The sequence below is a fragment of the Branchiostoma floridae genome, chromosome 17, assembly GCF_000003815.2.
Source record: "Branchiostoma floridae strain S238N-H82 chromosome 17, Bfl_VNyyK, whole genome shotgun sequence".
In the NCBI taxonomy this organism is placed as follows: domain Eukaryota; kingdom Metazoa; phylum Chordata; class Leptocardii; order Amphioxiformes; family Branchiostomatidae; genus Branchiostoma; species Branchiostoma floridae.
Genome location: NC_049995.1, coordinates 10,959,266 through 10,969,180, shown reverse-complemented (window position 1 = coordinate 10,969,180; position 9,915 = coordinate 10,959,266). Strand labels below are relative to the sequence as shown.

The 9,915-nt window shown below is 41.5% G+C and overlaps 2 protein-coding genes across 2 annotated transcripts in view; one reads left to right on the top strand and one right to left on the bottom strand.

Annotated features, from left to right (window-relative positions):
* The window catches only part of LOC118404006 (sorting nexin-19-like), an 11,474-nt gene extending 6,672 nt beyond the window's left edge, over positions 1-4,802 (bottom strand). Inside the window, exons 1-4 of the mRNA XM_035802909.1 lie at positions 2,348-4,802; positions 1,307-1,463; positions 824-921; positions 275-397 (exon numbers count right to left, since the gene is read on the bottom strand). Of these exons, the coding sequence (XP_035658802.1) occupies positions 275-397; positions 824-921; positions 1,307-1,463; positions 2,348-4,801 (2,832 nt within the window). The 5' untranslated portion in view covers position 4,802. The remainder of the gene's footprint in view (positions 1-274; positions 398-823; positions 922-1,306; positions 1,464-2,347) is intronic.
* A 501-nt stretch (positions 4,803-5,303) lies between these two features.
* On the top strand, positions 5,304-9,795 carry LOC118404024 (60S ribosomal protein L19-like). The gene is made up of 6 exons (XM_035802949.1): positions 5,304-5,431; positions 5,898-6,004; positions 6,650-6,772; positions 7,359-7,479; positions 9,296-9,406; positions 9,593-9,795. Exons 1-6 carry the CDS (start codon positions 5,427-5,429, stop codon positions 9,717-9,719), a joined length of 594 nt encoding a protein of 197 aa, XP_035658842.1. The 5' UTR covers positions 5,304-5,426; the 3' UTR covers positions 9,720-9,795.
* Positions 9,796-9,915: the final 120 nt, after the last annotated feature.

Below are 9,915 nucleotides of genomic sequence, written 5' to 3'. Positions count from 1 at the left end.
CGTGCATTACACTTGTCAGCTTTTGAAAAAGCATTTACACTTCCTTTAAAGTATTAGATTCTTCAAATTTGACAGGAGACTCAGGAGAGAGATACAGGGAGTTACTAGTTTGCACACTTTGAGAGTCTAATCAGAAAATAATAATAATTCATCAATATGGATCACGACGGATGTGCAGATCTAGAAGGTCTTCAAAAGAAAATTTGTCTTTTCTCCATGATAAGATTAATCTTGAAACATTGTCTTAGAATCTAAGGTGAAAACTCGATCCTACCTTGTCAAACCTAGGAATGATGTCGGGAGGTTTCCTTACGAAGGCTATGCTGCCGTCCCTCCCATAGGCCAGGAACTCCTGCAACTCCTTACTTTGGCACAGTTCTGGTCTGGAGCAAAGTTCCTATAGAACAAAACAAAACATAGAAAACTTTTTAAAACCTCAAATACCATGTTAGCAGAAAAAAAATGTCATGTTAACAGAAAAAAAAAAACTTCAGTTCAAGAAAAAGCTGCTAGGGGGACCAAAGCTACATTTTGTACACCGCACACTCTCTGTTCCAAGAGATATGTCCTGCTCAAAAATGTCCATGTCTAGAACATAAGGTATCAAACCAGAAGTTCTGCTGCAGTACTGTAGAAAGCAATAGGAGGCCCATTATGGAAGTTGACTTTCCTTTTCCCAACCCCACCCACAAATTATATATCGTTAAGATACATTTTAGTTACGCTATACATTGACATACAGGACCGCAGCATTCCATTGTATAAAATGGCAACAAAAATATAACCGTCTTGGCTAATGTATTAAAACATAAGAGATACTCACCCCGAGGAAGTCTTGCAGCTGACCTCGTCTCTGTCTGATGGTGTTTTTGTCCATGTTACCAAACGGCAGGTAGAACAATCTGTTGGGGCCTTTTACATCTGAGAGGAAAAAAAAGACAACTGTTACAATACAATATTATCATGTGTTTTATGAGACAAGTGCATGCTAATAACACTAACTACAGGACCTGGAATCTTATCCCTTGTGTTGAAGGGTCAGACTTATTTAATTTCATATGTGTCAACTGCATAATGATTTGCACTTTGAGAAATTTCAGTTTCTCATATTCAAGTACAAGTTTAGAGCAGTGTTATTTTGTTTTCAAATTGATAGTACTACATTTCTTTAGACCATATTGAGCTTTTCTAGACCTTTAGAATCAAATTTGTTGTAAGGCAAATTGTTATGAACCCAATACTTAACCTGTATGCTAAAATAAATGTACTGACAAGTTATAGAATACCATATTAGTAAGTCCCTTACTTTTCATGATCTTCCTGAATTTGGGGTTCTCCTCCAAGGCTACATGTAGAGTGATGAACTCCCTGAACCGTCGCCGTACCGACATCGTCGTGGTGATGGGTTCCACAGCTTCCTGCCCCAACTCTCCCTCCATGGGCACCATTATGGTCGTCTCATACTGTGGGAAGAAAAGTTGTGAAAGGCTGCATGAATAGACTGATCCCAAAGCCATGCTTGTTCTATTTCTAACACCTCCATCAATAACTGTGCTTGTTACACAAAAGTGGCCACTGCTGCTAGGTTGCAAACTACATGTGTATACCTACTCAGCTTTTTTGGCCCTGAAGCCCTCTCAGAATAGGCAAACAAAAGGGCTCATGCGTTTGTGAAGATTATACATCCAGGAATATAATGAATAGATGAAAGTTGAATCTCTACTTCTGGATAAATCAAATTTAATTCAGACGTTTCAACCGCCCTCCGTCGTTCTGTTAGAACACCTATGTAGTTACCTACCATGTTTACTTTAGAACACCTTAGCCGTTCCCTTTTTTGTTTATTTAGAACGTAAGAAGTATTCTTTATTCCGCAGAGTTGTAAACTTTTATTTTTATTTCACTGAAGAAGAACGACGGAGGTCGTTTGAAACGTCTGAATTAAATTTGATTTATCCAGAAGTAGAGATTCAACTTTCATCTATTCAAAAGGGCTCATGTTTTCTTGCCTTCTTTATTGAAGGCTGCATCTGTTGAGGCTCAGGGGGCAGATATAGCTATAGTAGGGGAGTTATGATTTCAGTCAAAGCGGAAGCGGAGGGTGCGGCAAAGCAAATCTTGTTGGAGGGCCCAGTTGCTGAAAAGTAGCCAGTGTACATGTTAAGCAGGATGCGTATATCTGTGACAGGTTTTCTTCCATGTTGGTTGCATGCATGCAACAGCTGATATAAAAAGAAAACAGCTTGGGCCCTCACGGGAAGGGAGATTGTACAACATGCCAACTACTATTAAGTATGTCAGAACTTTAACAGGGAGAACTACAGGTACTCAATCAAACTATTGTTACCTGCACTCTGTACAAGGTGTATTTCCTTGTCCCCATCCCCTTGTACTCCACAGCTGTTTGAGTTTTGGGGATGCGCACATTGTGGAACAGCCTGGAGGAAAGATGGTTCTCCTTCCCATGATGACTTGCTCCATCTTTCTCATCCTTCCCATCATCCTTTCTGCCTGAAACTTCCGGGATGTTCTCTGAACTTGCTCTGATTTCTGCCTGCGGAAAAGTGGCACGTTCCGACCCTGGACTTGAACTGAGACTTCTCTTCATTTGCCTCTCCCTCTCTTTGGACGGTGACTGCCTAAACTGGTTTAGATTTGGGCTGTTGGAAAGAGGGGATCTTTTTGGAGAATTGGACAAAAGCCCTGGAGAAGTTGCACTTCTTGGCAGTTTTGTGGATGGTACGGAGATAGATATTGGCTGGGAAACAGTTCTGATGGTAACATCTTCATTCCCGAGCTTTGATTCGCTGTTACTTTTTGTCCTGAGTATTGGCAAAGCTGCTAATTTGTCAGAGGCAGATTCTTCTTGGATCTGTGAATCTGAGGCCATGGAATGGCGAGCTATTGATGCAACAACTTCTTCCATGGTGACTTGCTCAAAGGGGGAGTACAGTTCATTCTCATCCTCAGGTATGCTCACAAAACTGTCTTGTGAGGAACTTCTCACCAATGTTGGTCTTGGTGAGTTGGACGGAGCAAGTCTAAAATGTGACTGCAGTTGGTCCAAGTCCACCATAGAGGTTTGTGGGGTTTCCTCCGAGCTAGCAGCAGGAGCATCCACTGTTGATTTTTGATCTGCTGTACCTGATGGCCTTTCTTCCTCCTTCTTACTTTGCTCTTCTTCTTTCTTACTACCAAGCCCTAACTTCTTCATGAGTAAAGCCGAAGCCCTTCTACCAATCCCAGGCTTCTTGAGATGTTCTTGAGTGTCTTCTTCTTTTGTCAGCCTTTCCTCGTGACTTTCTGGACCATCAGAATCCTTCACCATTACAATATCGGGTAGAAATACATCTTTTGGACTTGATTCAGAACTCGACAATGAGCCAGACAACACATCTTTTGGCTTAGTGCTTGACAAAGCTTCTAAAGAAGTACTCAATGGACTAATGCTACCAGGACTGCCGGTACCACCTATGGGTTCCTCTCTGACTTGTTCAGATCTACACTCTGTTGTCTCATGGGGATTTTCCTGTGCTAAGGGAGCACCCACCGTTTCTAACTTTTTGTTACCTGACTTTTTTGACTGTTGTGATTCTACGCTGACATCCGATCCTACTATGAACGTTGCCTTTAGACTAGGAACCTCAGCAGAAGATTTTGCTGAAGAGTGTGTTGTCTCTTCTGCTCTCCCTATAGACACACTATTGTCAACTTGAGGTAAGTCTCTGCTTCTTGAATATTCAATGCTCATGTCTTCTATACTCCCTGCTGTCACAGGTAATGTCAAATTCTCATCAACACCTTTTTCTAACACAACTTCAGATGGAGATAGGATATGGAAAATCTTTTGGTTCAACCAATCAGGATCAGACACCATGTTAACTACAGGTAAGATCAGCTGACACGTTAGGATCTCTCGAACCAGCTCTTTCCCTGACTCACATCTAAACGTGCTCACTGGAAAAACTACGTACAAGAGGACCTCCGCTATGCTCCGTAAATAGTCCAACTCAATAGCCTGGCTTTGGAGAGCGATGTGTATCTTTGCGACTTTTTCATACGCTGCAAACAAGGAAGATTCTGAATCCAAGTCACTTTTGAAGAAGTTTGGCTGGGTTTTTAAGAGTCTTCTTGCCTCTTTGGTTGTGAATAAGTGCCTGTGGACTACTTTAAGAACTTTTTCTACTAAGACGTGTTGGTCCAACTCCTTGAATCGCGAAGACAGGGTTAGAGACATGTCTTCTAAGGATTCAAACGCTTCGTCTGAAAACTGACGGTCAGCTGTTATGTCTCTGTACCACGTCATAACAAAGTCACGCATAATATTTCTTGTGAGAGATTCAAGTTGTTGATTCAGAGGATCCAAGTTTGAGGGGTCCCCTTCTGAGTTTTGCCCACCAATGGTTGTCTCTGGCTTGAGTGACAACATTTCAAACAGTTCTAGCAGCATTTCGGACTTGAGAAGCTTGTCGTGACTTGTGAGGTAATTTCCAAGCCATATTCCACAGGCAAGAAGTGCAAAATACATGAGAAGGTACGAAGAATATCCGACTACTTTTGCGAGAAGTAACACGCCCACCCCAACTCCAACGATTTTCTGGGTGGTTTTCAGAGACAAGAATTGCTCCCACCATATTCTGAAAAGTCCTTGTACTTTCCTGAGACACCCTAGCATCCATTCACCTTGAGAGGTAGGCATCATGAGACGCAGAGGTCTTGAAAAACAAGACCCAAGACGTAAACAGGTGTGAACCCGGAAGTCAAGGTCCTCGGACGCGCGAATCATGTGACAACGGAGCATGTGACCCTAGGGTCGGAATATTCCAAGTTGTAGAGGATGAGTTTTGTCTTTAACTTCCAAATTAAAATCTGTGACAAATTTAACTATATGATGTTGTATAGAAGTTGAAATAGAATGGAGAAGAAAATTTTAACAACAGAAATTATCTAAAAAGATGGGTTTATATGGATCACTTTCGAATATTTATAGTAAAGGAGACCACCCCTTTGGAATTTATGAAATATTCCTAAATTTTCTTTTTTTGGAAAGAAATCCACAGAAATTTAATTCTTGTGAACAATAATGTAAATTGACAATAAAGTTGTTAAACATTACCTTAATAGTCTTGAAAATTTGAGTTCATTTTAGCTCCTGAAAATTATGCTTTTACAGTGAAATGAGAATGTATTCATCCGCACAAACTACACCACAAGTATCAACTATCAAAAATCAAAGGCTTATATATGATGAGTTTTAGTGTGATAATTTTACGTTTATCTGGAATGGTTGGCAAAATTTCCTGAATTTGCTCTGTTCTAAGAAATCATGATTCAAATCTTGGTACTACTTTTAGTCGCGGATGTGACGTATTAGTCAGAAGTAAACAGCTTCAGCCTCTTTCCGGGCTGGCAAAAAGGAGGCAGCCATGAGGTTGGTGCCGAACCAAAATTTTCTTATGATTATGTCAAATTTTAGGACATTTTAACCAATTTTTACACATAAAAAGTTAGATAAGGCTAGATAGGATATGGAGATGTTGTTTTTATGCACAATCGTGGCAGCTAAGACGAAATATTTGAGTAGAAGCGTGTTCGCACTTTTCCTCGCTAGTATCCAAGATGGCCGCCGTCCGCCATCTTGGTCATTGCTTTTCTTTGCGCAACACAAAATAAGACTCAACACGACGCAATCTGTAGACATTACGTTAATTCTAAACCACTGAAAACATTCAGAGATTTGTCTTCGTCGATTTTCTAACCATGTCGAGGTATGAAATAGTCGTAGCATCTTATAAATGCTCTTTTCATACTGATGTATTTTTTGTGTGTGCACAACGTGCATCCACATATATATTTGTGTTGCTTTTGTCTTAATCCAGTTTTGTTTCTTCTTTCAGTACTCTACGCTTACAGAAGCGGCTGTCAGCCAGTGTCCTTAAGTGTGGCAAGAACAAGGTCTGGTTGGACCCCAACGAGACAAATGAAATCGCCAACGCCAACTCAAGTAAGTCTGAAGTCTGAGATTTGCTGTTAGTACATAACTTGAGATGGTCATGATGTACTGTTGATGTTTATATACAAATGAGCCAAAGCATGAAACTGAAGGCGTTATTGGGGGCAATAATACAGAAAGACAATGACAGCTTTTATTTTGCCACGATTTAAGGTTGTTCAACTTGTTCTCCTTTTAAATTTTAGTGGAATGGAAAACCTGATACTTTGTACTACTTATCTGTAGCATTATGCATAAAAGCTGAAAAAAGAAGGCTTAAACTTTGGTCATAAGCATAACATTCTGTATGAAGAATTAAGTTAGGACAAAGGATTGGAATTTACTTCCAGGATGTAAAAACAATGAATAGTCGAACTGTCTAAAACTAACGACTAACATAGCTGGCAATCGGGAGACAGTAGGGCATGGGTATGATTTGTTACTTAAGACCAAGACAGTAAAGATGGAAGGATGCCTTCAGGTTCTTCACTTTCTGGATTAACGGTCGTAAACTCTTGTCTATGTTGGACAGTGCTTACTACTCTTCAAGAATGTGGAGCCCTTCCCAATGAGGTCAACCTCCCAGAAAAGTGATAGATAATCTAAATGTTCAAGTCTCAGTACATGGTGCTTACTGACTTATATTTTCTTTCCCAGGGCAAAACATCAGGAAGTTGGTAAAAGATGGTCTGATCATCCGTAAGCCGGTGGCTGTCCACTCCCGGGCACGTGTCCGCAAGGCGCACATCGCCCGCCGCAAGGGCAGACACATGGGCTATGGTAAGTTCAGGGTGCTGGGACATGTACTTATTAATTGTACATACAACAGAGATAGTAGAAGATGCAAACTTGTCTTCGTACAATAATTTGTATAAAGCTAGATAATGTACTTTTGTCTGAAGCTACAACTATGTTGTAGACTAACAGCACTGTAAGTGTAAGCTATGCAACAGAAGATTGATGGTTTATTCTTAAACAAAATTCCTGTTTGTCATTAGTCAAGTCTAAGATAACAACAGGTTCCCTACCTGCAAATGTTAGTTCTTTTTATGCATAGGTTTGTTTTTTTTCAGAAAAATGAAGTATTCTGTATCATAGAAGTGTCACAGACGCAAGATCTGAGACGTCTGACCGTTTCCAAAATCATATCCAATTGCTTGAGTAACTGCTTTTTAACTTATCCTATTACTGGATGTCTTACCTTTATTGACATATTCTGTATTAAGTACAAGTAGAACCATCTAAAGATGCCCAGTAGACGACAAAGGCTTATTAAGTAGTTTTGTGGAATAAACTAAGGTGACTTTTTGGCATCTCTGAATTGCTTACCTATATTACCATCTAACTCACCTGTCTCCTCACCCAGGTAAGAGGAAGGGTACAGCCAACGCACGTATGCCAGAGAAGGTCATCTGGATGCGCCGTATGCGTGTTCTGCGCAGAATGCTGCGGAAATACCGCGAGTCCAAGAAGATCGACAAGCATCTGTAAGTGTAACCTGGAATCCAGTCTACTGCTGGCAGGGCCTACCGTACTTAGTGCAGGCTTTGTACGGGGGCAGGGAAGCTCCCAGCCGCTTAGGTAACCAGCCACACCCGGTAGAATTTTCACGGGGTTAGACTTAGCCCAGTGGGAGTTAATTTGCCAGGGAGTTAATTTGCCCGCCAGCAGTAGACTGGCGAACAGTTAATAGGAACAGTTCTCGGCGCGGCGATCCCCGCGCCGTTTCTAACCAATAGTGTTACGAGAACCCAATCAACTTGCCGCGCCTTGATTGGTGCGCGCAGCACGCGGTAAATCCGCCTTGTCAAACCCTGACATGATTACCATATCAACATGGCCGACTCGGGAGAGCCTGACACACGCACGGCTGCTCTGGAAAATGCCATTTCCAGGGCTCTGTTGTTGTTTGAAGGGGTCGATAGCTTTAAAGATAAGCAGAAGGAAGTTTTGTGGTTGTTTCTGCATGGAAAGGATGTCATGGCTCTCCTCCTCATTGATCTACCAAGCTGACCCACGGGCCGCGGGACATAACTGTTGACATCACTCGAGTGTCCAGATCGACTGAAGTCAGCGAACTTTCCCACTCTATAGAGACTGTTCTGTCCCCTCTGGTCGCCCTGATCAGAGACCAGGTCAAAGAAGCCAGATGACTTGGGGTATCAGTTGGCGACGCTACTCCCAGTGAAAATTAGAGGCGTGCAGATTGGGAGGTTTCAGCTCGTTTTGAGACGTGGGTCATGACTTGTTGTTCCATATCACTTATTCTCCGTGTAAATGACATTCAACTGGTCTCTCTACGTTGTTTATAAAGTACCATTAGGTTATATCTAAAGAAGAAAAAACACTACATACATCTGTGATTACCTTTCACACAGTCATAGAAAAACGTTGATATTTTGTCTGTCTCCAGATCCATTTCTCTTCATGAATAAAACTTAGTCTTACCAAGGAGTCTTACGTTGCATACAGGAACTTCCAATATCCATTGTTCATGTTCTTTTCTCATATTTCGATTTAAAAAAAGACTACAATGTTATTTAGTCAGTTGTGACATTTATTCTGGCTTACTAGGATCCCAAAACCGCCCGATTGTAGTGCAGATACGAAAGTGATATGATTACATCACGGCAAGCAGGCCATGAATATGTAACAAGGCAGTAGTGGATTCGCCAGCGCATGGCGCGCTCAGGCCAATTGTGCGGTGTGCTGAGGGACTCCCGTGGTGTAGGAAGCCTTATCGCAAATCTGATCTCGAGGAAATTTAAACAAGGATCTCCCCAGTCTACTGCTGGCGGGCAAATTAACTCCCTGGCAAATTAACTCCCACTGGGCTAAGTCTAACCCCGTGAAAATTCTACCGGGTGTGGCTGGTTACCTAAGCGGCTGGGAGCTTCCCTGCCCCCGTACAAAGCCTGCACTAAGTACGGTAGGCCCTGCCAGCAGTAGACTGGATTCCAGGTTACTGTAAGTGTCACTTGTTTCCTGCTATCTGAGTCCTGTATTACTTTAACTGTAAACCTCCCTCATTTTCCTTGCACTGTGCATCAATGTGTATTGTACACATATCAAAATACTATCATAGTTTTTGAGAACAATGATTCTGAGTCAAAAGAGTTGCTTTGTATTTTGTTTATGGAATAAGTCAGAGCAGAGCCTATACAGTGATCAAAGACAGTAAGAATTTTTCATTGTTATTTGCAGTATCAACATTTGGGGGAGTTTTTAAACAAATGTAGTCACTAGTGCAAACTACTGAATATTATATCAGAAAGATGAAAGTTATTTTTGTTGAAATAATAGGTACCACCAGCTGTACATGAAGGCCAAGGGTAACGTGTTTAAGAACAAGCGACTGATGATGGAGTACATCCACAAGAGGAAGGCCGAGAAGCAGCGATCCAAGCTGTTGGCGTAAGTCTTTAACTTGTCTTCTGTTGATGTTTTTGTACTAAAAACAAAGATGAATGTTTTAGCTGTGATTCCTTGAGGTTTTGATTGACAGTATTTGTTTGCTATGATTGAGGTGTAATTAATACTGTGCTTCTGAATACGTTCTATTTCTTATCTAATCCTTTTTTTCTGTTTGTGTTTCCATAGTGACCAGGCCGAGGCCCGTAGGTCCAAGAACAAGGACAAGCGCGCCAGGCGCGAAGAGCGTCTTGCCGCCAAGCGTGCAGAGATCCTCAAGGCGTACACCGGAGAGGAGGCCACGAAGAAGGCGTAGATGTGTCGTCCGCGCAAGACAGATTCTATCCAATCTTAGTCCTGATGTTATAAGGATTAAATATCTCCATCTGAAATGAGATGTGTCCTTGTGTCTTTTGGTCTTGTGCAAATGGGTGGTACATTTGTAGTTAGTAGTAGTAGTAGTCAATAATTTATATTTAGTCATAATGGTAGTCCGGGTGGGCAGTATACAG